Genomic DNA, 26,056 nt, shown 5'->3' with positions numbered 1-26,056 from the left:
GAGAAGAAAGAAACTGTACAGAATGGCTTCTGATTCCACAGATCTTATTGTTAAAACTCTTGTTGATATTGGAATCAGGGTTGGGCCACTGGCTTTCTTTTTTACTCAGCTATACTTATAAGGAGTCCCTGCACTGTCAGTGGATTAGTGGACAAGCACTTCTATTTAAATCCTTTTGTTCATCTATATTCCTTCAGCTTGAGGGTGTAAAGGCATGACCCCATGGGCACCCTGGGGCTCAGCCCCACATCTCTTCTGTTCTGAAATCAAAATGCAGATTTCTTACCAAGCTGGGGGCATTAATCTGCCCAGGCATGTGATGAGGCCAAGATAGAAAATAAATAAATCATTCTTTTGGTTTTGTGTTGGATATAACTCTGATCATGAGAATTATGGCCATAAGCACCTACAAGGTTCTTGAAAAATATAGTAAAAAGGGGATTTAGTTCGAGAATAAGTCTCATGGCGTCCTACCAGCTCTCTGCACATCTAAGGAGCCTGAATACGAAACTGCAGGAAACAAGCTGGACAAATTATTCTGTAGGAGGCCGGTTAAGCTCTGATACTTATCTAAAGGAAGTTATTTTAAATGGCACTTGTGCTTGTTGTTTTAAAGTTTTTCCTTCATAAGCAAATTGAGCCTCTGTTCAAATAAATAAAACAGCTACTTTAGAGCCTGATACAAATTTGCACAGTGCATTTCCAGTCTGCTAAAAGGTCTTAAGGAACAATGGAGAAGGTCAGAAAGGCCACAGTCACTTTTGAATAGGGAAAAGTCCATTTAATCCTGAGTAAGAAATAAATATTTTAAATTAAAACATTTATGACATATATTTTTCTACAAGGTATATGAGAAATTCTTTATTTACCATTCCTTAGTAGTTTAAAACAAGTGAGAGTTCCTTACAAGTTTTATTGTTGATACAGAGAGGCCAAGAATTACATCAGAGCCTCAGGATGTGGATGTTACCTCAGGGAATACAGTGTATTTCACTTGCAGAGCTGAAGGCAATCCTAAACCAGAAATTATCTGGCTTCGAAACAAGTAAGTTTAAAAGAGGAAGAGAGAAACCTGATTTAAGTGTGTTTGTCTGGGTGTTTGTACATTTCTGGGTGCATGTCCATACGCATTATGTGCTCATATATGGAATAGTTACAGTGGAAACACGCTATAATTAAAAGTAGTATATGAAGTAATAATGGTCCATGTCTGTTTTATTAAATAATTTTAAACACTTAAGAGCTGATAACTTTAGAAAATATTCATGACTATAATACTATTGGTAAGATTTTCAGCTGTAGTTACATCTACAAAGTTGCTCACATGCTTAAAACTAATGATTTATATGTAAGTACCAGACATTCCAATATGGATGTGTTGCACATGTGGTTTGTAGGTTAGCTATTGTTTGCATACATTTTGAGGCAAGGCAAAAGCTGTTTTCAAAGGAACTCCAGCTGGATAAGTTAGGTTTCAGAGAAAGTCTTCCTTGAGCCCCAGCTCCTCAGAGACAGCTTTCCTTTGAGGTGTAGCTCCATTCCAGGAGAGCAGAGATAGATATATCAATTCCCAGGCTCCCCAGACTGGTACATGGAGGGCAGACAAGTACCATAGGACTGTAGGTTAATTCAGGTTGGAGGGCATCTCTGGAGATCTCTGCAGCCTTCTGCTTAAAGCAGGATCATACCAGGTTGCTTGTCCAGTTGGAGCTTAAGGGATGGACGTAGCACAAGTTCCCTGGGCAACTTGCTCCATTGCTTCTCCTAACTGCTTAGGGAATTGAGGGAAGGGCCTATGAAGGACCTGTGTCTTTCAGCAGTCCAAGGGCCAGCCTGCTGCAGAGTGGCTGCTCAAGCTCTGCTTAGGTCCCTTCAGCACAACTGGGCACGGCATGGCTGAACCAGCTGCGTACCAGCACATCATCTGCCTTATACTGATGTGAATTTATGATAGACACATGAACTGTGAGTTTACCACAAACTTAATCAGACTGGATTAATGATGCTCTTACACAAATGAAAAATGGATCTGAAAAGCAAATTCCCTTGTGTTTTATATTAGCAAATGAACCATTTTAGTTTGTTGGATGCTGATAAAATGGAGCTACAGAGTCCTGGTTCTGTAGGTTTCTGCTGATGGGAGTGACACATGCAGCAAGGGTACAGTGTTTATGGAGTATGTCAATAACAGAGCCTTGAGCTTGTATGATATAATTATTACATTGAAATTTTCTTTGGCTCATGTACTTCTTATAATAAACAAAGAAAACATGTATTCAGAATACACATATGAAAGAGTTTTAAGAAGAAATTTGAGCTTGGGGTGTGGAATTATTGACTCTGGCTTGTTTCCTGGCTGCATGAATGAGAGCAAAGCTCTTTGCAAGGTAGTTGAACATGGCAAGATTTCAGTCAAAAGCCATTGACCTATTGAGGTCAGTATGGTGAACAGATCATCAGACTGGGATTTGTACACAGGGGATAAGATCTCATCCCTCATCTGTGCTTTTTTCGTGATGTGGTGTGGGATGGAGTGAGAAACAGTTCCTTTAATAATAACCCCTAACTGTTCTTAGATAACGTCACACAAATGCATCCCTAATATATCCCGAAGACCTGACGTTTCAAGCCAATGCAAATTATAATCAGGTTCATTAGTGCTCCTTGAGCAATCTGGACAGATGTTGGCACAAAGATGATTTTATTGCAAGTAACCCCACTCCTAGCAGAAAGTATCTTGAGTGTTGAACTTATTTGATATGCTTCAAGCACAAACATTTTAAATTGGTTTGCCAGTTAGAACTTTTTTCCCTGTAAGCTTTTACTCATTAATGTATTTTGGTTTTTCATATTGAAAGTATGATGCTTGCAGAGGCAAAATTGGTTGAATTTTTTTTTTTTTTTTCTTTTGTCTTCTCTTTAGGAGAAAGCTAAGAGTTCTGTTATTTTACTTAACACAGTAAAACTCTTCTCCCCCTCCCACCCCCCCCCTCAAATTATTTTGGGTAATATATTTTGGGTTTCATTATTTAGCAGTTTTCTGTGCTTGTGATTTAAAGGTTTAACTCCAGCAGATTCTTTTCCTCACAGTAATGAGCTCAGTATGAAAGAAGATTCCCGACTAAACTTGCTAGATGATGGCACGTTGATGATTCAGAATACTAAAGAAACAGACCAAGGCATTTACCAGTGCATGGCAAAAAATGTGGCTGGAGAAGTGAAAACTCAGGAAGTTACTCTTCGATACTTTGAGTCACCAGGTAAAGAACACCAAATCTGAATTTTGCATTCAGATGAGGAATTGTTTTGATAATAAGATTGCTAAAAGTAAGATGCCTTGGCTTTTGTATGTACTTGACATGTAAATTTTTGCGCTTGGGCATCTTAAGAGCTAGATCATGAAGTTACATCCCCAGAACAAAAATCAGCTAGTTAATATGTTTATTGTAGTAAGCAATTCTGATGGTAGTCTTGTAGGCTCTCTGTTTAAGGGTTAGGGAAAGAGACTGTTACATTACAACATTGCTCAGTACAATAGTGTTCTCTGTGGATACCTGAATACCACAAGATTCCAAGCAGGCCGCTCATGGAAGCTTTGACACATGCTGTGCAGCCATCCTTATTATAGAGCTTCTTAGCCTGCATCTCTGTGTTGCCAGGTCTTTGTGTTTGCAAGCACTAAATTCCTCTCCAGGATGTAATGTTTTAAAATCCCAGACTTTGCTGTGAGAAAATTTTGTTTTGACACTCAATATCAGGTAAACTTAAAATGTCACTGCAAAGCACACGCATAGCTGGGAAAAGATACTAAAATGTAGCTTAATCAGGTTTGTGTTTCTATTCATTTATGGCAAATTTTAGCCTGTTTTCTTGGTCTCAGTGTTTGTGCCTCTGAGGAGACCTTTATGAAGATCAGCAAATGAGAAGGAAATGTTTGAACTCTATTTTAATGGCAGTCAAGGAAAGAAACATCAGAGCTTATATTTCTTATCTACTGATATTTATAAATGCCTGCATCTAGATTAGGTTTAAAGTGAGGCAGACTTCACACTAAGATTAGAAGTATGCTGGAACAAAACTATTAAAAAACTCTAGATTTCCCAAAGTATTGCAGTATCCAGACAAATTACCTGTGTGAGCTGAAAGTCATATGTAGGCATTGCTTTTTCCTCACAGCCAGGCCAAGTTTTGTGATTCACCCGCAAAACACCGAAGTGCTGGTTGGAGAGAGCGTTACCTTGGAGTGCAGTGCAACCGGGCACCCTCAGCCACGAATTACCTGGACCAAAGCAGACAGAACCCCTTTACCAGTTGACCCTCGCATCACCATAACCCCATCAGGAGGACTTTACATACAAAATGTGAAGCAGGAGGACAGTGGCGAGTACACCTGTTTTGCAACGAACAGCATAGATAATATCCATGCAACTGCATACATCATAGTCCAAGGTGAGTAACTTTTAAGAGTGACAAGCTATAAGACATATTAGGAACAGTATATTACTTTGAACTGTGTGGTTTTCTCTGTTTTTCTGAATTGTCAGAGCTGAACTAAAACCATGAAAGTTTCTGTTTTACTTGTAAGATTCTAGTGTAATCTGTAGGAAAGTTGCTATACATTTCACTCAAAGTCAGATATTATATACTAATTCTCTGAAGGTTAAATTCATTGATTATTCTCAGAAGTTAATCATTGGTGTTTTGAAATGTTTATTTCTTATTATGTTTTGTTTGCTGGTAGGAATAAACATGCAATGTCAAATTTATGGGGGATTACATTTTTTCTGTAACTGGCAACAATCCTAGAGATTAGAATTTGTGCCTGGAGTATTAAAAATGGAGTTTTGAGTGCTGTTCTGCCTTTCTTTTACAGACACTTCAGTGGGTGTGGAAACATTTTTTGCTGTGTTTCATGGAAGTTATCACTCTGCCAACTGAGGTGTTAGCATAGCTTTTCTGCAAAACAAAAGTCAAAGTACTGTAACTTATCGTGATTGCAATAATTTTGGTATTGTATGTCAATAATATCAATATAAAATGTTCAAGAACAATCTATCAAAAGCATATATATTTATGGGGAATATTTTTACTTGAAATGTTTTTAGGCTGGAACTTGCATTTGCAAAGCATTTTGAGGAAACTTTCTTTCTGTTCTCATGTTAAGATCTCTAGCTGGCAAGCACTTCGGGTTGCAAATACTTCATCAATGAGTTCAATTTTTTAAAGCTATGCAGAACAACTTGTCCTTGTGGTTTTGTTTATTCATTATCCACCAATTGGATGATTGTGTTTTGAGAGCTGAACTGCATCTTACACGGATAGTGCTGTGATGTTACTGCAGAAATTGGCCCACACTTCTACTCACTGCTTTCCTTTTGTGTAAAGTAGAAAACAAGGAGCTCAGGATGGCTTTGACTGCGCTTCATTTTCTTCACAATTTAGCCTACGATTGTTTGAGAGGAGAAGGCATTTTTAATCCAATCTATGTTTGACTCTACAAGTCTTACTATACCTCTTACTTTGGATCTATGGCAGTAGATCCCAGACATCTTCACTGTCACCAGGGCCAGGTTGTGAGATGTTTCTATTGCACTGGTGGCTACCTTAACTCTCTGCCCTATAGGGGTCACAATATAAAACAGTCCCATTAGCATCTCTTTTCCTACTGATATGAGCTATTCAAGTCATACAGGAATAATTTCATCATTTCAGACAGTTACGCGTTTTTTAGTTTGGATTTGTTTTGTTTTAACCTGTTTATTTTCTCTTCTTTAGCTCTACCTAAGTTTACTGTTACTCCTCAAGACAAAACAGTGATTGAGGGACAGACTGTTGACTTCCCTTGCGAAGCACAAGGCTATCCCCAGCCTGTTATTGCCTGGACTAAAGGAGGTAAGCATGTTCTATTTTCACTTCTAAGCTAATAAAATGCTATTTGTTTAGATCCATGTATTTGCTTAGATGCTTAAGTCTCTGAAGGAAACATGGCTCATCTCTTTCCGCTTTAGCTAGAAAGGAAAATGTGTCCCACAGAAGCGAGCTGCTCAAGCATTTTTCATTATTCATTAAAGAAAAGTCGTTAAAATATGTCTCCATAATAGATTCCCAATAATGTTTAAGAAATAGGAGACAAATTACATGTGGCAGTACCTACTTCAGCTGGTTTACTGCAGAAGAAATAGAGATGACTGTCATTAACTGGAAATCTGAAATTAGGTACAGCCCAACCTTTAACTGGCATCTGTATAACTGCATTTCTGTCACTTACCGCGCGTTGAGAGGAGCGGTGGTGTGTACTCTGCTGATAGTTTTATCAGGTAGTGGCAGTAAAGGCATTAAGCGAGATCCAGTGGGAAGAAATAATGTAGTGGGTGTTTTACAAGTAAGTAAATAACCCAGTTGAATCAAATGATTCTCTAGCAGTCAAGACACCTCTTAGGAAATTCTAAAACATGGTAGATAAAGCAGACTTTTAACAAACATTTGATCTTTTTGATGCTGATAATGTTCCTGTTTCTCCTTCTTAAAAAGATTGCTCCAATCAAATGCAATGTCCAGAAAGGAAGAATAGGGTACAGGCACTGATGTCCCTTTTATTTAATTTTCATTATATTCCATTTTTTCAGGGCTATATGATTTTTTTTTATGGATTCTCTGTATGGCTTAGGCAGATATGATGAATTGTGTCTTACACACATGTGAAATGAACAGTAATACCTACTGGTGTTCTTATGGTGCCTTCTCTTTTGGACGCTTTATCATGCTCCTTACATGAAAATATTTGTTTCTACCACAAAGAAAAAAAGTTCAGGTTTATGATTGTGTGCATATGTATGTTTTGTTTGCTTTGTGTGTTTATCTTCTGAGAAGTAAAGGTTTCAAACCTTTTTAAAAGATATTCCAGTTTTTTCCAATGCTTCATCAAATATATAATTTTCTGGATTTCCCTTTTTCTGACACAAAGGTACTTTGCTCTGCACTGCTGTTACTTTGTGTTTCAGGAGGCCAGTTGTCTGTTGACAGAAGACACTTAGTCTTATCCTCTGGAACCCTAAGGATTTCCAGGGTTGCTCTGCATGACCAGGGACAGTATGAATGCCAAGCTGTTAACATTATTGGGTCTCAACGAATTGTTGTATACTTGACTGTACAGCCTAGAGGTATGTCGTCCATGAAAGCTGCTGCTGAGGAAAATAAAAAAGTAATGTAAAAATAAATTAAAAAAAAATAAATAATCTGAAGTAGTTTATCCTTGCTTAGAATTAAAAAAGCTTTTGAAACAGATCCTGAATAGGGCATGGGTTTTCCTTCAGGACTTTTATTGCATTTTCACAATTATTCCAAGTTTCTGGTTTTGAATTTTAAGGTGTCTTATTAGTTTTTATAAATTGAGCATGTGGGACGGTGTGCCCTGATAGACTTTATTCAGTTAGTTGGAGAACACATAAGCTTACAACTAAACACGGCCTTCTTTTGAGAAAAGCTTGTTAGCATGAGGCTATATCTTTTGTCATTTAAAAAACTTGCTGTTCAAAGTGCTGCTAACATTTCACATTTCTCATTGTTATTTCTGAGCATATCTATTTTTAGGTTCCAGGTATTTTTTAGCAAATGTTATGTATAGATACTTATCAGTATTTGTACAGAGTATCATTCCTTTAGAACAGTCTGTCTTCTATAAAAGAGGTTTAACTGATTTACTCCTTTTTGTAAGGAACAGAGGTTTGCTTTGAGGATGACTATTCCCATGCTTGGGAAAATACTTTGCTTTGCAAAGATTAGTTGCTTATAAGACTCTGTGCTGTTGAATAAATAGAGTAAATCTCATATTTTTTTGATGTCCAGAAGCAGAACACTTTATTTTACAATAGCGGAATGACCTTCACAATCAAAAGTCATTCCCTATACCTAAAATCAGCAGACACAGGAAGAAAAGCCAACCCACTCCATTTATCTTGTGCTTTTCTTTAAATTTTAAGTAAGCTAATTCTAGGATTAATTAGAATCATATTAATATGTTTAGTTTAGTTAAGTAATTTGTTATCTAACTAAATTCAGGCGGATTAAATGTTTAATTCAAAGTATTTCTTGTTGGTGACCTCATTTAAACGTTATTTTAGTGAAAGCAGCTCAAAGATCTTCTTGAGTTTAGTGGTTGGTCACAAAGAAATTCCATTGATTTTTCTTAAATAAGAATAGAGGAGCCTGATTTGTCAAAATTGGTGGGTATTATGTTTTTTTTTTTCACTTATATGAAATTATTGACTCAGATTCCATATAACAAAACTCAATTTTATAAAGTTTTATAGCCTTGCGATTGTGTTAAACTTCACTGATTTTGATAAAATTATTTTTGTATGACCCAGGTTGCTAAATACAGTCACCAAAGGATAGTAAATACAAGATTGAAGGCTGTAATGCAACCTGAAATTGGAGCTCTCCATGCATTCACTGCCATGCTATTTTCAATTGTGCAAGAAGAGAAAACTTTTTTTCTTTTAGGCTACTAACAAAAGGACTGTTCATCTCAGGAATGGTCACTGGTCATTGTGGCTAAATCTGGATTAATTAATATGGATTAATGGTCCACTTCTGTTTGGTGGCATGACATGGCTCACATCCAGAGAACCCAAACCTCCCAGTGCTGGATGTCTGCCTCTGAATACCTTATTTGAAATGGTTTCTGGTTCTTGACAGCAATTTGTGTACAAACAATTTAATAACAGGGCCACATTCACTTGGTAGAATAAATGTACACTGTGTGGCCAAGTACATCTCTGTAAAAGCACAGCCCTCTCCCACCCCCACCCCCAAAATACCAATACTTTACAGCAGAAATACAATTTTTAATATCTTCATGAGAAGCACATACAAATATATGATGATATTTGAGTGCTGCATGTCAATCTGGATTTGAAATATTAAAAAATGCATTAATTTTCTTCACACTGATAACTGTCCTTAAAATCAGAGGTGATTTTTTTTGACATGCTAGTGCCTAGGGCTTACTGTCAGGACGATAGGAGCTCTGTGAAGTCTTAGCACCTCAGCAAGTTGGGCTGGGGGAATCACAGTTGAATGACTTGTGGAAACTTTTGCTTTTATCAGCTAAGAAATCTCTGTTGTTGCTGCTTAAAAAATTAAAACTTGAAAAAGTTACAGAAGTTGATGGGATATTCATTCTGGTGACTTTACTCAGATTTGCCTATTCACAGAAATATTTTTAGAGCTTTTAAAATGTGGAACTTAAATGGTTTTGGCAAAAAGCGTTTGGGCTGGTTTTGTTTGAAGTTGAGTTGTTAAAAATCACCTTAAAGCAGACTTCAGGTCTAAAGAATTTTGTCTGTAAGACAAATTTATAAGCGACTACAAACTTGCAGACAGAATAGGATTATAGATTGAGGAATGTTGGGTAACTGAAAAAAATAAACAGTGTTTACCTCATTTTAGACCATCTTTTGTACAAGATGTATTTCATACTTTGTCAATGTACCTTTTTTTCAGTGACACCTGTATTTGCCAGCATTCCCAGTGACATGACAGTGGAGGTTGGCACAAATGTGCAGATCCCATGCAGTGCTCAAGGAGAGCCGGAGCCAGTAATTACATGGAATAAGGTACTAGGCATTTGTTCAGTTGTTGCAGAAACTCAATGGCCTTTCCATCTTTTCATAACGAGCTTTTCAAAGTACACGCTGTCAAATTCTTGCTTGCTCTGGTGTCTGAAAGCATTACCTGATGTTTGATCAGCAAATCTTTTAACACAGAGCATGTGTGTGTGTGTATATATATATATATATATATATATATATATATACACCAAACTTGAATTTTATCTATATCTGTATGTGTGTGTATATATATGGTTATGGAAGTAATTAAATGGACAAACTAAAATTCATAATGTAAGCCTTAAAAGGCCTATGTATTTTAGTGACAGTTCTGTGTGAATAACCTATTAATACTTTTGCACTTTCAACTGTATCATAGATATAAAGCAATGAAAATATTGTATTACTGAGCCCTTTTAAACTATTAGGTTGACACTTCAACCAGGACATATTTTAGTGACTCTTTCGTAACCTGTCTGTGGCTTTTGATTTCCATTGGTGCAATAATCGTTATATCAGACTGTTAGAGTTATTAGCAGAGTTAATGATGAATTAATGGGTTACTGATATTGAGCTTCCTGATTATTTTATCTTAAATTAATGAACATTAGAAAATGTATTTTAGTATACCATAAACAGCTTCTAAATACATAGTGCATGCAGAATTGATACAAATAAATGTACGCAAGAGGTGCTATCTTATTTTTGGGTCTTAAATTTTATGTCATGAGGACCTATAACCGCTAAGGTACTTTGATTTACAATAATGAATGCTTTTAAAAATGAATAAATACAGTGTACAATTTAGAAGTACATACAACTCCTGTCAACAGTTTGTGAGTTTTTTATGTAAGTTTATTTAAATCTACTTGAAGATTATCTTGCCATACAAAATAGAAATATATATTAAAAAAAAAAAACACCTCTGTAAAAATAAAAGAGAAAAAAGATTGCAAAAGTTCAGGTTTGAAAACAAAGAGTATTTAGAATAACTAGTCATTGTGCTCTGCTACAGGATGGAGTGCAGGTAACTGAGAGTGGAAAATTTCATGTTAGTCCAGAAGGATTTCTTACCATTCGTGATGTTGGAACAGCTGATGAAGGTCGATATGAATGTGTTGCCCGGAATACCATAGGATACTCCTCTGTTAGTATGGTGCTTACTGTTAATGGTAAGGTGTACGAATCAGAGGTATGAGTTAGATTATTAGTTTCATTCTAATTGCTTAATTTGTAAGATGCAAAAAAGTTAATAAAGTATTGAGGTCTTTCTTTTATTTATGTTCCAGTTTTTCTCCCATACTCCTCTTCTTTGTGTGTGTGTTTTTTTCTTCTTTTTTCTTTTTTTTCTTCATTTAATTCAGGCAAGTATCTGCACAGACGTAAGATGAAAATATGTCAGCCAAAATGTCTCTATGAGTTAAGCTTCGAAATAAGCAATGCTTTGGGCTCCAGTTAGTCATACTACTTTCCTCTTGAAACATTATCTGGACCTATTAAAATTTGCTAGTCAAATACACAGCCTAATCTTTAGGGATAACTTGACAAAAGGCCTTGAGTCATCTTTAAAGGGGCACATACAGTACTTGGTTGAAAATTAGACTGCAACCATTGTGAAAGAATTCAGGAAAGTCATAATGAATGTAGGAAGCTAAAGGAGAAAACAGAAAGAAAAGGAGAGTATTTGAGTTTATTACAATTATTTTAATGTAATAATTGAAAATAATAGTTACTAATCATTAATATATAATAATTTTTAATAAAGCAGCCAAAGATGCTAAGGATTGACACTAATGCTTTTCTGACTCATTGAGTAAAACTGTTGATTTTTCAGACTCATTTTCAAAAGGAAACTCTGTAATTTTTGTTGTTGTTGTCTTTCAGTAGAAAATATGACACAGTCTGAAACTGTAAATGATGTTTCTCTTTAAAACTAGTGAGATACCAGAAACCGTTTCCTGTGGTTGCTGTTACAATGCAGCTCACAGGGGAGCAAGGACAGATTATAAGTACTGACAATTGCTATCTTGATAGTATTAATAATGGCATTAGCCAGAAATGACTAGAAACTTGCTTGTCAATATTTCTTTTAAACAAAGTTAATGTGTTATGAATGGTCCTAATGCGTAAAAATCTTTTCCTAAAATTGAAATGGATTAAAGGCATGTGTATAGAAGCTGGTGGGCAGGTTTTGCTGGCCACATTTGATAATATTTTGAAGATGCTTTTTTCTATGTAATTTCCTTCTGTCCTTTTCTGTAGTTTTGTAAGTGTCTGGATTGAGTGTAAGGTGGGATATATGTGTATTTCATTTTCACTGCTTACAAAAAATTGCCATTTTGCTCCCCCTGCCCCACAAAATCATGTGAAAGGTTTACAGGGAGCTTTAACTTTTAATATCTATCCGTTTAAAAAGAGAACTTACAGCAGCAATTAGTTTAAACAAAAATCAAGTACAGTACAGTTAACATCTGACCACCTTTCTCTTCACTGGGGACTGCAGTGATAGGACAAGGGGTAATGAGTTCAAAGGAGAGGTTCAGGTTGGATATAAGGAATAAATTTAGTGTGAGAGAGGTGTGGAATTCGAACAGGTTGCCCAAGGAGGTTGTGAATGCACCATTTTTGGAACATTCATGGTGTTCAAGGCCAGATTGGATGGGGCTTTGAGCAACTTGGTCTAGTGAAAGGAGTCCCTGCAGGGGGGTGGAACTAGATGATCTTAAGGTCCTTTCCAGCCCTTACAGTTCCGTGATTCTATGACCAAGGTTTATGATTCAGATCAGGTGTACCATTAATCAGAATGATAGCTCTGCAAAACATGTATCTAAAATGAGCACCAAGATTACATCTATTGTAGACAGCAATAGGGAAGGTGACCAGCCCCCGGACTTTACAGTCTGCAATGTTGCAGTGTTAAGATGGTTCATGGCACACAATCCCTGTCTGAAACAATTGAGTAGCAAACTTGTAAATTGTATTTTTCCTTAAAATAAGTAGCTTACCTGATAGTTTCTATAATGTTGCTATGAAACAACAAGCAAGGAGGACAGAGGGTAATTACGACACATAGGTGCTACCACTTTAGGCACAGTGGAAAGGGTCAGCTGTTTGTGGATGGTGGGAGTATGTTGTCAGCAGCCCAAGACAGCTGGCCTCAGGGGAGAGAAAGGGGCTTCAGCTACAGCTATAGAGTGCCAGGACCTGTTTTACTTGACAGTATAGGTGGTTAAGTTTGATTACCCAGGTCTAGACTCTGAAACTCGTACAGACACAGCCTAAGCTGTTCATTATGAAGGAATGATAAAATATTGCCTCAGAAAAAAATAAAAAAGGAAGCAATGAAAAGCTCGCAAACAACATTTTTTTATGTCAGCTGATTTTGTGCATCTGCTGATTTTATTCCAGTATATTTGCTTTGGACTTCTTCCCTACTTTACCCTTCTTCCTGTGCGGCTTCTCCAATCTAAACACACTCTGGAAATTGTTAGTTGTTGTCCCTGGATCTGGTAGTTCTCGGTTTAGACTAAAAGGAAGGTTATTAGCCCTAGACAGGTTGTACAAACATCCAGCAGCAACTGAGTACTGCATAAAAAAGCAGATGAATGGGCCTATGCATTACTGAATTACCAGTGTTATGCAGTCATTAAATAGCTTTTAAGCATGTGATTATAAAAGTAGTATTAAAAAGCTAGATAATTTTGAAGTAGAAAACAAAGTAGTGATCAAAATAAATACAATTTTTCTAGCCCTTTAAAATTAATGTGTGCTGCTTACTAGACTAAGCTCAGGAGAGGAGCCATCTTAATTTACTGTAGCTGTTCAGGAATATAAAAATTCTGTGGCTTTTTTTTTAAATTTAGGGGGTTTGGGGATTTTTTTTTTTTTTTTTTAGCTGTGAAATGTCTTCGAATTTATGTGATGCATGTGTTCTAAAAGGAAAACTAAGCCTGTCAGTGTTTTCTACTTGTAACACGTTTCTGTAAACCCTTTAAATTCTTACATCAAATTCAGTACTAATTGAAAGCAATGATTTCAACAGGAATACTTGCATTGATTTCAGCGGATATAGGTCAGGCTTTTGATATCAATGCCTGGAGGCTGGTAGCACACCACACCAGAAAAAACCCTTAATAATTAATTTTTCTTAGGTAATTTCTACTTGAAATTTTCGGACTAATTAGTGGACAGTTTAGCATTGTATGTACTTATTTTCATTTTGTTTTAGAATTATAAGCAATCAGATTTATAAGCTTATATTAATCTCTGTTATAAATTTTATGTTATAAATGTTACAAATTTTTATGTACTGTGATATTCCTTAATAGAATTCCAAACCAGACAAGAATTTTGTATTTGGACAAGCTAATGCTTAAAGAACAGGAGTTTACTTTGTACAACTGAAATGATGTTGTGTCTAGACTCTGTTTTATAGAAGTATCTTTTTGTGTTTGTGGTCAGTTTTGCCATAACATATGGATTCCTCTCTCTGTAGTCCCTAATGTCAGCCGAAATGGAGATCCTTTTGTGCAAACATCGATTGTGGAAGCAATTGCAACTGTTGACAGAGCAATAAATTCAACACGTACACATCTGTTTGACAGGTAACCTTTTCTCTTTTTTTTATATTGTGAAGTCAAAATAAATTTTGTATATACTAGAAGTAGTGGAAGATTTATTAAGCAAGAAGCCATTTCATTATTTTAATGACAGTGTTAACATCTGGTTAGTTCTGGGAATACTAGCAGTTTAACATGTAAGGATTCCTATTGTTTAAACACTCCTGTTGAGACTTCTATTCACTGCAGCAGTTTTTCTGCTGAGATAATCTTTATTAAAAGGCTACTAAATGTTTAATTGCTGCTAAGTGTTTAATGTTTTATTATTTAATTAAATATTTTTTTGTTCGCATTCCATTTTGAGATGAGTAATCAAGGTATGTACTAATCCTGTTGCTGAGCATTTACACTATTTATGTAGCGTTGTTATAACAACTCCTGTGTACATTTACTATTTTTTTCTAATCATCCATCAGTCGTCCTCGTTCTCCAAATGATTTGCTGGCCTTATTTCGATACCCAAGGGATCCATACACTGTTGAGCAAGCAAGAGCTGGGGAAATATTTGAAAGGACATTGCAGCTTATTCAAGATCATGTACAAGATGGTCTAATGGTTGACCTGAATGGAACAAGTCAGTACTCTCTTGTTATTTTTCTGTGTTGAAGTGTATTTGCTTTCTTAAGTCATTAAACTGTTTTCTGAGTGTGGGTAGCAACTGCAGAACCATAACATTGAAATAAGTGGTGTATTTGAATTTGCAAAACTTTACCAAATGTATGTGCGTGTTTGCCCAATTCAGTCCTTGGTTTGCACATTACTGCATTGTGGTGTAACTAAGTTTGTTTGAGTGCTCTGAGTAGAGATTTTTTTATCTCACACTGACATATTAGGGAAAAAATCATGTTCAGAATATTCTACTGGTCAAATTTAGTATAATGGAAGGGCATAATGTGTCCTGTTTGTTAATTCCCTGGCTGTTAATTCATTAGGACCATTGTTTCATAGCAGAACAGACTTTTCTGTTATTAATCAGTATTTTCTTCCTGTTTCTTTAAGTAAAACCATTCAGTGGCAGCGTGTCTTGGGAAGGAGAAAAGATGATGTAGCAAGAAGGATTTGTATACTTTACCAACCAAGGTTTCTGCATGTACCACGATAGTCTTAAAAAAAAAACTATTTGCTCCTCATTTTTTAAGTGTGTGTCAAACTAAGCTAATTGTTTCCTTTATCAAGGAATTTTCTGTCGTAATGAGAAATACAGGTTTTGCTGCTTTTTATGAATAGCAAAAAAATATAAGGTTTAATATTTTTACCTTTTAGTAGAAAAGTCCAAGTTCAAATTCATGGAAGTCCAGCTGGAGCATGTACAAATAATGTGTGTAGCGATGTGTGCGAATAGGCTTGAGAGACAAGGCTGAAGCATTTGGAAATAATGATAGACTTTTTGAGACACAGCCAAAAGCTACACTGAAAATCTAAAGGGAATATTTTTTACTTATTATATTCTTTTTAATGTTTATAATTGAGTATTTATTGTAACTTCAAAAAAACTTTTAACTCTCACTGTGACCTAGGCAAGTATTTATAAGACCAAAGACTGCAAGCTTTGGGGAGTACTGTAACATTTGCTAGTAAAAGAAGCTTGTTATAAGAGCTGAGTAAATAATTTGTGATTAATAGTTTACCACTAAATCTTGTTCAAAATTATTTGAAGGCTTGTGTTTTATAAGGCCAACCTGATTTAATTTAGCTCACTGATTAGATGAATATGCAAGCATATTGGATATAATACTAGGAATATATGAAATCTTGTGTGTGAGATTTGCTAGACTACTTTTCACTAGTATTTATAATAGTGAAATACAATCACCTGAGGTTTACCAAGAATTGGCATTAAGGTGTAAAAATACAATTAATGAACACAAAATCAGGCAATTTTCTGTGATACTGGAAATTCTATTCACAACCAGAGCTTGCTTCTCAGCCCTACAAAATTCATAGAAACCTGTCTTTTAGGGGAAACTTCAATAGTGAAATAAATCTGGTTTCATTTAAATAACCTCAACTTGGACTTTAATACTCGTATTTGTCCTTATTCAGTTTTATTTCTAATAATCAAATTTAAATTAAAGGTGTTAGTTAGCACTTCTCCACTGGGAACAATTGAGAAACTTGACAATTTCCCATTCAGAGACTTTTTAAAATGTAAAATCTTGGAATATCCCAAGAAAAGACCTTGAAGCCAAATTCTCCTCTGCTGAGCCAGACTCTATAACAAGGGGAATGGCTACAAACTGCTGCTTGGGAGGTTCAGATTGAATGTTAGGAAACAGTTTATCACCAGAAGGCCAATGCAGCCCTGGAACAACTTACTCAAATAGGCTGAGGATTCTCAGTCTTTGAAGGGTTGTAAAGCCTGATGGACAGGGATACAGCTGAGCTGATTCAGTGTTGGAGACAGCCTTGATTTAGGCTGGAGCTTGGTCTGGGTAGGAGGTCCCTTCTAATTAATATTTCTATGACTGTATGAAACAACTTCCTTGCAGTTTGAAAAAAAATATAGCTAGTATTATGTGAATTGAACTAGCTATCTTCTAAGCACTAGAAATGCTCATCAGTCAGCCTTTTGGAAAGCAGAGCCAGAGTTTATGCCTGCAGTGCAAGGGGTAATTAAGGGTGAGAGGCTGTCATTTATGGCAGCCTCCATTCTGCTGAGAAAGCCATCCGATCTAATCCATAGATTAGACATTGCATCCCACCTGAACTTCTAAATAGAGAAGCTGAATGTTTTAAGTTGGTAATGAGTGAAGGCCATTCCACCCAAAACATTCAAGGTTGAGTTTTGCTAAAAACTTGATTTCAGAAATGTGTGTGGCTACCAGGGCAACCACAAATATTTATGTAAAGATTGCATGAATCATAGAATCACAGAATCATAGAATAGTTAGGGTTGCAAAGGACCTTAAGATCATCTAGTTCCAACCCTCCTGCCATGGGCAGGGCCCACCTCCCACTAAACCATGTTACCCAAGGCTTTGTCCAACCTGGCCTTGAACACCGCCAGGGATGGAGCATTCGCAGCCTCCCTGGGCAATCCATTCCAGTGCCTCACCACCCTAAACAGTAAAGAATTTCTTCCTTATATCTAATCTTAACTTCCCCTGTTTAAGTTTTAGTTCATTGCCCCTTGTCCTGTCACTACAGTCCCTGATGAATAGTCCATCCCCAGCATCCCTATAGTCCCCCTTCAGATACTGGAAGGCTGCTATGAGATCTTCACGCAGCCTTCTCTTCTCCAGGCTGAACAGCCCCAACTTTCTCAGCCTATCTTCATACGGGAGGTATGAATAATAATCATAAAGCAAGAACACCATGATGACTAAAGATGATTTTAACAGGAGTGTTATTATAAAGAAAATATGTTTTCTGGGTGTAGTATTAGAATTAAACTGCCCTAGTAGCCAGCATATTATAATATGTAATCAGTAGTATCTTTAAAAAGCATATTTTGCTCCATTACTCAGTGGCACTTACTGGGTTTGCTCTGTGGTTTGTTTTTCTTTTTCCTGGTCTGTAGCATTCCGTAAAATAATTTACATATGTCTACAAGAACAGGTTAGTTTTGTCTAATGCAAGCAGTAGGTTCTTTAATATCTTTGCTTTGACTTGTAAACCACGCAGACTACATGTAGCCTGAGGCTGAGAAAACATAGATCCTTTGACTGAGCACAGGTCCTGTCCCATCTAAGCAGCTCTGAGCAATCCAGTCCCTTTGAAGGGAAAGATAAAGAGGGGCTGTAGGTGGTCTGTTTGAAATTGCCCTGCATTGTGGAAATTGGCAGAGACCCAATGTGTTTAGCACACATTTATATTGTTGACTGTAGGTGAAGGTCAGAGTCTTTGCAGGCAGACTGGGACTGAGCTCTGCACTAACAGGAACATTTCCCAACTGTGTGCAAGTAGCCTCCACCAGCTTCTTGCAGAAGTGGCATTCAGTTCATATTCTTGAGTAAGTAGATAATAGTGGGAACAGAGTATCAATGTATACTCAAACATTTCCTTTTTGTCTTCTGCCTTTATTCTACTTGTTTGATTTTATTCTTGACTGCAAGCTTTCCAGATCAAGACCCATTGTGTATGATGTCTCCTAGTTAGCAAAAAATACAACTGCATTGCCAAATATTCCACTTCTGGGCTCTCTCCTGGATCCTGGAACCTCACTCATCCATACTGTATATCCATTAATCACTCAAGGTGTGTCTATGCCTTGGGTCAGCAGGTCCCATTTGAAGTGAATCTCCCACTTGTTCCCACTTACTGTGCTTTGGTGTGAGTTGCGGTATGATCTTGAACAGTGTAGGTTCTTTTAAAATTAAGTGAAAATGTGGTACAGGGCAGCATTTAGTCCAGGAGTACAAACCAAAGCTTTTCTGAAGGAAGCCTGCTCCTGTTGCACAATGGATACAGTAGGGATGTCTTTCATAGCATCAAAAATTTCAATCTGCAGGCACATTTCTGTTGTTCTGAACAAGCTGATAATATAGATATAGCTGAAATTAATGACTTTTTTCTTTTTTCCTGTAATGAAACCCAAATGTTTCTAGGAAAAAAATCACTTTTGGAGTGTCTCCTAATAGGCAACATGGACAAGGCGCAGCCTGAATGTTCTGATATTTGCAGTCACCCAGCATAGTACTAGGATGTCTTATGGTCTTCAATCCTTTCACAGGCTGTCATACCAAAGCAGAGATTGTGTAACACAAGCCTTAGTTAGAAGTTACAAAACCATAATTCTAATGAATTACGGTATATATTTGGTACTATTCATTAGGGACTGTAGTGATAGGACAAGGGGTAATGGGTTAAAACTTTTAACAGGGGAAGTTTAGATTGGATATAAGGAGGTAGTTCTTTACTGTAAGGGTGGTGAGGCACTGGTTTGGGTTGTCCAGGGAAGTTGTGAATGCTCCAACCCTGACGGTGCTCAAGGCCAGGTTGTACGAAGTCTTGGGTGATATGGTTTAGTGTGAGGTGTCCCTGCCCATGGCAGGGGGGTTGGAACTTGATGATCTTAAGGTCCTTTCCAACCCTAAATATTCTATGATTCTATATTATTTTTTTATGAACTGAGAAAAAATACAGGAAAACAGTAAGTTTTCCAGAGATGAATGGTGTGAATTGCAGATGAAACCTATGCCAGGTGTTAAATGAGCACCACTTCTCTTTAGAAACTAGTCCTGGATAATGTGAATATGCATTATGCCACACCACTTGCCCTGGAGATTGCCTTACGTTGCCTGTGGTTATTTTCTATTGTGGATTTTTCTTTTTTTTTATATATATATTTTTAAATTATTTTTTCCTTACAGTTTTGCAACTTTCACTGTAACAAAACAACGTTCAGTGAATTATCAAGTCTCAAATGATAAAGTCGAAATTTCTGTAAATGTTACTGACAGTTTTTAAAATGTTTTTACTAACATGGGGAAAAAATCCTATTTGCCTTAATAAGAGGCTTTTATTTCTGGAAAGATCTCTGTTTCTTAAATGACAAAGTAGTAATGAGCGCTTTTTGTGAACATTTTGTAAAAATTGTACTTGAACTGAAATTTTACAAAGTTCCCTCCCAACCTAATAGTGGTTGTTGCTCAAATGACATAATGCTGTAGTACACATATGGGGTTATATTATTGTTCTTTTTAAACAATAGGAATGTTAAATCTGGTAGGAAATGCAAAATAGTAAAATAACATTTCAAATAAATTTTCAATGTGTGGGACACTGAGTCTATAAAAAAATCTTTGACTTTCTCTCTGTCTTCTGGTTTCAGGTTATCACTATAATGATCTTGTATCCCCACAGTACTTGAATCTGATAGCTAATCTCTCAGGATGTACAGCCCATCGACGAGTGAATAACTGCTCAGATATGTGCTTCCACCAGAAGTACAGGACACATGATGGAACATGCAACAACCTTCAGCATCCAATGTGGGGTGCTTCTCTGACAGCCTTTGAACGTCTGTTAAAGTCAGTCTATGAAAATGGATTTAATTTGCCTAGGGGAATTGAACCCAAGAGGCTCTCTAATGGCTACCCACTCCCGATGCCTCGCTTGGTTTCAACTACTCTGATTGGAACAGAAACAATAACTCCTGATGACCAGTACACTCACATGCTTATGCAGTGGGGTCAGTTTCTCGACCATGATCTTGACCTCACAGTGGCTGCCCTAAGTGAGGCCAGGTTTTCAGATGGTCAGCATTGCAGTTCAGTTTGTACAAATGATCCTCCATGCTTTTCAATCATGATACCACCAAATGATCCCAGAGTTCGAAACGGTGCACGCTGCATGTTTTTTGTACGCTCCAGTCCAGTTTGTGGAAGTGGCATGACATCTCTCCTGATGAATTCTGTGTACCCGCGAGAACAGATCAACCAGCTAACTTCGTACATCGATGCATCCAATGTGTATGGCAGTTCAGATCATGAAGCACTAGAAATCAGAGATTTGGCGAGTCAAAGGGGTCTTCTGAGACAGGGCATTGTACAGAGATCTGGAAAGTCCCTTCTTCCATTTGCTACTGGCCCGCCAACTGAATGTATGAGAGATGAAAATGAGAGCCCTATTCCCTGCTTTTTAGCTGGTGATCAGCGTTCTAACGAACAGCTGGGTCTTACCAGCATCCACACGTTGTGGTTTAGAGAACACAACAGAATTGCCACAGAGCTACTGAAACTCAATCCACACTGGGATGGTGACACAATATATCATGAAACACGCAAAATTGTTGGTGCAGAAATGCAACACATAACATTTAGCCACTGGCTACCTAAGATCTTTGGAGAGGTAGGCATGAAGATGCTTGGCGAATATAAGGGTTATGATCCCAGTGTTAATTCTGGCATAACTAATGAGTTTGCAACTGCCGCTTTTAGGTTTGGTCACACACTCATTAATCCTTTTCTGTATCGACTGGATGAAAACTTTGAACCTATTCCACAAGGCCATCTACCTCTTCATAAGGCATTCTTCTCTCCGTTTCGGATTGTAAATGAAGGAGGCATTGATCCACTTCTAAGGGGATTGTTTGGTGTTGCTGGTAAGATGCGTGTCCCATCACAATTACTCAATACAGAATTAACAGAAAGACTCTTCTCCATGGCACGTACTGTGGCTTTAGATCTGGCAGCTATGAATATTCAGAGAGGCAGAGATCATGGAATTCCTCCCTACCATGATTTTAGAGTTTACTGTAATCTTTCTTCAGCTCAGACTTTTGAAGATCTGAAAAATGAAATTAAGAATCCTGAAATCAGGGAGAAACTTAGCAGGTGAGCCTGAGGTGAAGAAAAGCAATCAATTATCTAAATGTGCATGCAAAAATAGTACCTAAATATCTTATCTAAAAGAAAATATTTATTAAGAAAGGGATAAAGGAATTTTTTAAGAAACTTCCATCTATACCAGAAAATAGATATGGAAAATTCCCAAATGCAGGTAATTTCTTCACTTCTACATCTCTGTGAACAATGAGAAGTTAATATATACTGTATGTGTTCAGGAAATGGTTAATTTAAAATGTCTGTTTTTATAGATGCTGTTAAATATGACTGTTAATTCAATGTTAGATCATATTAATGCCAGTCTCATGCCAGTATTTACATGTTTAGTTCCATCTATTCTGTACACTAAAGGAAGTGGGAATATTGTTCACTGTACTTTCATGTGGACATCCTTCCTTACCAGTAATCTGTTCTTCATTAGTTCCAGTGTTTGAAAATAAGTCTTCAGCTACCTGCCATCCTTAGCTTATCTACACAAAACCAAAGACAGAGAATTAATCTTAGCTACAGTAAAATAAAAAGTCTACAGAGAGGCAGGAAAGAGAAGCTATTGAAAAAGAAGCAGTTCCAAGAAATCAAAAGAAAGCTACTAGGAGAAAGGAAATTGTGGGGTGGACTTGCAGATACCTATGATATTACTCATATCCAATTTACATTGCAGGATTTCTTGTGTGTACACCCACAGGTTGTTCACAAATGTTGTAGCATTATCACTGTCATTTTTACTGTGCGTTGTTCATGTCTCTTGCCCTTAGTTTTACCATGTAGTGGTTATTTTGTAAATGTAAAATATTTGTTATTAAATATTTGTGATTTTCTATTTGTAGGTTGTATGGTTCCCCACTGAACATAGATCTATTTCCAGCTCTAATGGTAGAAGACTTAATTCCAGGGAGCCGACTAGGGCCAACTTTGATGTGTCTGTTAAGCATACAGTTTAGGCGTATTCGAAATGGAGACAGGTAAATTGAATTACCATGGAAATCAACACTGGTTTTAAACTGAGGGTGCTAAATAACATTTGCAATGTCTTGTTTCCAAACCAAACTGCATTTTATTTTGATTTATGTATATATAAATTTCATTTTAATACATAATTAATAAATGAAGAATACAGGTTTAAAACATTTTTAGATTTATTTATTTTAAAAAACTGTTATTTTTTATGGTGAATCTGTCATACCGATCTGCAAAAAGCACCACAGCCAACACATGCCAAGTTTCTTTTGCCCGTTATTCAAGTCACTTATCTTCCTGAAAAGTGTTTTTTTCTCATATCTTTGTTATTTATTTTATTGGCAAAGAAATTATGCTGTTGAGACACTTTTACTTTTTGTGTTACTTTAGAAAAGTATCTATCACAGTGTATAACTGAAGTATATATGTTTCATATGTACCAAAAGTGCACCAGTATGTGCACCAAAGGAGATTCAAAAGCAGGAGGTTATCCCAGAGAACATAATTTGATAGTTGTTCTTAAAGTATTTTGCATGCACATTATGAGGAATTTCTTATTTATTGTTTCTACAGTACCTGAAATAAGAAAATAGTCATTGCTATTGTTACAGCAGCCAGATTTCCTTTGCATATTTTCAGAACACTTGTCCAGAATCTGAAAATCAACATTTCCTTCATTTTAACATAATTTGTGACCTCAGATCTTGGATCTTGCATGGCATGAGGATAGAAAGAGTTATGCTGATTAGTCCCATCCATAATGAAAGGGAAACAGAGGAAGAATTAGGAAATAGGATTTGATTCACTTTATCTAATGTTATTTGCTTTATACGAGCCATAAAGTTGCTACTTAAAATAGTATAAAGGCTTTTTTTTTTCTCTAATCAATAACAGAAGCCTTTTTGTACGCTTTTTTAAAAAATCAGCTTTCTTACATAAAATCTGCTTAAAAGTTAAGCTGTGAAACATAAAGCTCTCATGCTTGAAGGCAGAGGGACTAAAAGGAGAAATATATGCAGTATGAACTCCAGATGCTGGAGACAAGTACCTCCTATTTGTGTCACAAAAGGGTAATTATACTGGTTTGGGTTTTTTCATTTCCTTTTCTGAAACGATATTTACAAACTGTAGGGAAACATTGAGTATTGAAGAAATGTGATTCTGCTGTCCAAAGAATACAAATGTTTTGAAGCAACATGCCAGCAAATAGTAAAATATTATTAGACATAATGAAAGCAACTTGCACTTCTTTGAAAAGCCTTTATAGTAAGCAGAGGATCAAAGCTGCCAGCTTTGTTTGCGAAACAAATGTGCCTGTGCGAGGAAAAGGAGTGATGTTTGAAGGGAGCCTAACTTCATGTCAGGCTGGAAATTTCAGAATCTGTTTTCTGATCCTAGTACATAGAAATTCATTAGGCATTGTCCAATGCCTCATGAAAATAATAAGTTGGTAGAACTTACTGATGATTCTTAGCATAATTTTTTATTAGTTTTTTATAAATTTTGAAAAGCCTCCTACTTATTTTTGGTATAGGTTGGAAAAGTATCAATATGGAATTATAACTAAAGTTTTGTGAGATGTAAACAATATCACAGTGAACAATTCTTATATGTTAAAAAATATACAATGGAATTTTTTTTTCAAATCCTGGACAGTAATTTAAAACATATTATTGCCCAAAGGCTGGCTTCTTTTTCATAGTAATGTATTATTTATATTTTCTATTGGTAACAGGCTTTTAGCCCTTTATGTATGATATATAAATTACTGAAAACCACAGTGTTTCCTTCTTGAATGTAATGAGTTAACTGAGCATATGCTCAGTTATTAATAAGTCCCTGAATTAGTATAGTTATTAAAATAGTTTTACAGAAAAAAATATCCTTAGTAAACTAAACAATCTTACTTATCATGATAACAAATTAAGTCTAGATTGACCATTCTTCTAATCTCAGCAATTCTGTCAATTTTTTTTCATATCCATAAGAAAGTTACCTGGAGATAGAAATCTATCTCTACCTAAAAAAATCTTACACTTAGTAGTCTAGCTTCATTCTAGATGTCCAAAGATACTCAAAACATTGAAATGGGACTAGAACAGAAATCAAGGGATTTGTTGAGGACTTTGTCACTTTCAGAGTGTCAACATGACATCAACTAGAGGTGAAGTGACACCAAACACTTACACTGTGGCATCTGGATCACTCCCTCAGATACGATGTAAAGATGAGAACAGGATTTATGGAATAATTAATATTCTAAATACACTATTGCAATATCTTTGGCAAACTGTATGTTTTGTTTTTTCACTAGCAAACTTGTCTTTTCTGTGAGATTACAGGTTATGGTATGAGAACCCAGGTGTGTTTACACCTGCTCAGCTCACTCAGCTCAAGCAGACATCTCTTGCCAGAGTTTTGTGTGACAATGGAGACAACATAACCAGGGTACAACATGATGTCTTTAAGGTGGCTGAATTCCCACATGGATATAGTAGCTGTGAAGATATTCCTAAACTGGACCTCAGGATGTGGCAAGATTGCTGTGAAGGTCTGTATAAGGCGGATTTGCGTGTATTAATGTGAGCATTGTTTAACATCTGTTCATTTTATTTTAAGAAGATATTTGACTTGTTCAGTTTTTAAGATGTTACAAACTGAAATCTGGACCCCAGCCTTTGTTAAGAGAGCAGTCATTCCACATATTAAATAGACACATTCTAAACATAGCAGAGATTTGAGCATTGCATGTGTTTTCTTCTGTGGATAAGTATTCTTGTTCATTGACATCTCCTTAGAAAGTTAAGACAGTTTTTAATTTCTCCTACTGCTGATTGTCTTCAGTTTACTACTGCTGAATAGGCTATTCAATATTCTGTCAAAAGATATGCATGAATAAAGAACCAGTAGATTGTATTTTTAAGAGGTTACACTCTTCCACTAGTGTCCTTTTAACTTTTGATAAGATATAATTGTGTCTGATGGCAAGTCTCCTTTAGTGATATAGCTCAGAATTAAGGCAGTAGGTAAAAGGTAAACTGACTGAGGTTGCCCTTTCAACCTGGTACAGATACAGTAATTACTGAGGAAGGACTCCAACTAGCATGACTTTACCATGAGAAGAAACTTAGGTATCATTAAGAAAGGAAAAAGTAGATAGAGATTTACTGTTCAAAGATACTGCACAATTTCTATTTTAAGCTGACTGCTGTATTGGCTTGTCCAGTAAACAATTCTTTAAATAATAAATCACTCTCTAAGTATATTCTTCCTTGGGAGACTTGGTTCAAAACAGTTACCTGTGTGAGACTAGAAGAAATAAATGAAATCTTGTATAATTTCCCTCTGAAATAATTTTATTCAGGTCTCTAATTTTTTTCTCTTAAGTTATTCAGATTTTTTAAAATAGTATTTTCCACATTTGCCATTCCAAATGAATGAAAATAGCTTATAAAACTCTAGATATGGTTAATGCATTGCAATTTTAATGCAAAGTCTTCCAGAATCTCATCAATATATATATATACCAAAAGCATTGAGAGAGAATAAATTTTCTCTCTCTAAATGCTTTACCATAAAC

The 26,056-nt window shown here is 36.2% G+C and overlaps 1 protein-coding gene across 1 annotated transcript in view; it reads left to right on the top strand.

The window, feature by feature from the left end:
- Window positions 1-26,056, top strand: part of PXDN (peroxidasin) — a 95,564-nt gene that overhangs the window by 55,333 nt on the left and 14,175 nt on the right. The window contains exons 8-19 of the mRNA XM_061460721.1: window positions 928-1,045; window positions 3,091-3,260; window positions 4,177-4,449; window positions 5,776-5,892; window positions 7,002-7,160; window positions 9,505-9,617; window positions 10,627-10,783; window positions 14,107-14,215; window positions 14,647-14,804; window positions 20,004-21,507; window positions 22,347-22,481; window positions 24,819-25,027. Coding sequence (XP_061316705.1) covers window positions 928-1,045; window positions 3,091-3,260; window positions 4,177-4,449; window positions 5,776-5,892; window positions 7,002-7,160; window positions 9,505-9,617; window positions 10,627-10,783; window positions 14,107-14,215; window positions 14,647-14,804; window positions 20,004-21,507; window positions 22,347-22,481; window positions 24,819-25,027 — 3,222 coding nt within the window. The remainder of the gene's footprint in view (window positions 1-927; window positions 1,046-3,090; window positions 3,261-4,176; window positions 4,450-5,775; window positions 5,893-7,001; window positions 7,161-9,504; window positions 9,618-10,626; window positions 10,784-14,106; window positions 14,216-14,646; window positions 14,805-20,003; window positions 21,508-22,346; window positions 22,482-24,818; window positions 25,028-26,056) is intronic.

The sequence above is a fragment of the Pezoporus flaviventris genome, unplaced genomic scaffold (genome assembly GCF_033815535.1).
Source record: "Pezoporus flaviventris isolate CSIRO_AGI_PZ_B2104156 unplaced genomic scaffold, CSIRO_AGI_Pfla_v1 ptg000031l, whole genome shotgun sequence".
NCBI classification, from domain to species: Eukaryota; Metazoa; Chordata; class Aves; order Psittaciformes; family Psittacidae; genus Pezoporus; species Pezoporus flaviventris.
Note: the sequence above shows the minus strand (reverse complement) of the source record. Positions and strands in the feature narration are given on the sequence as shown.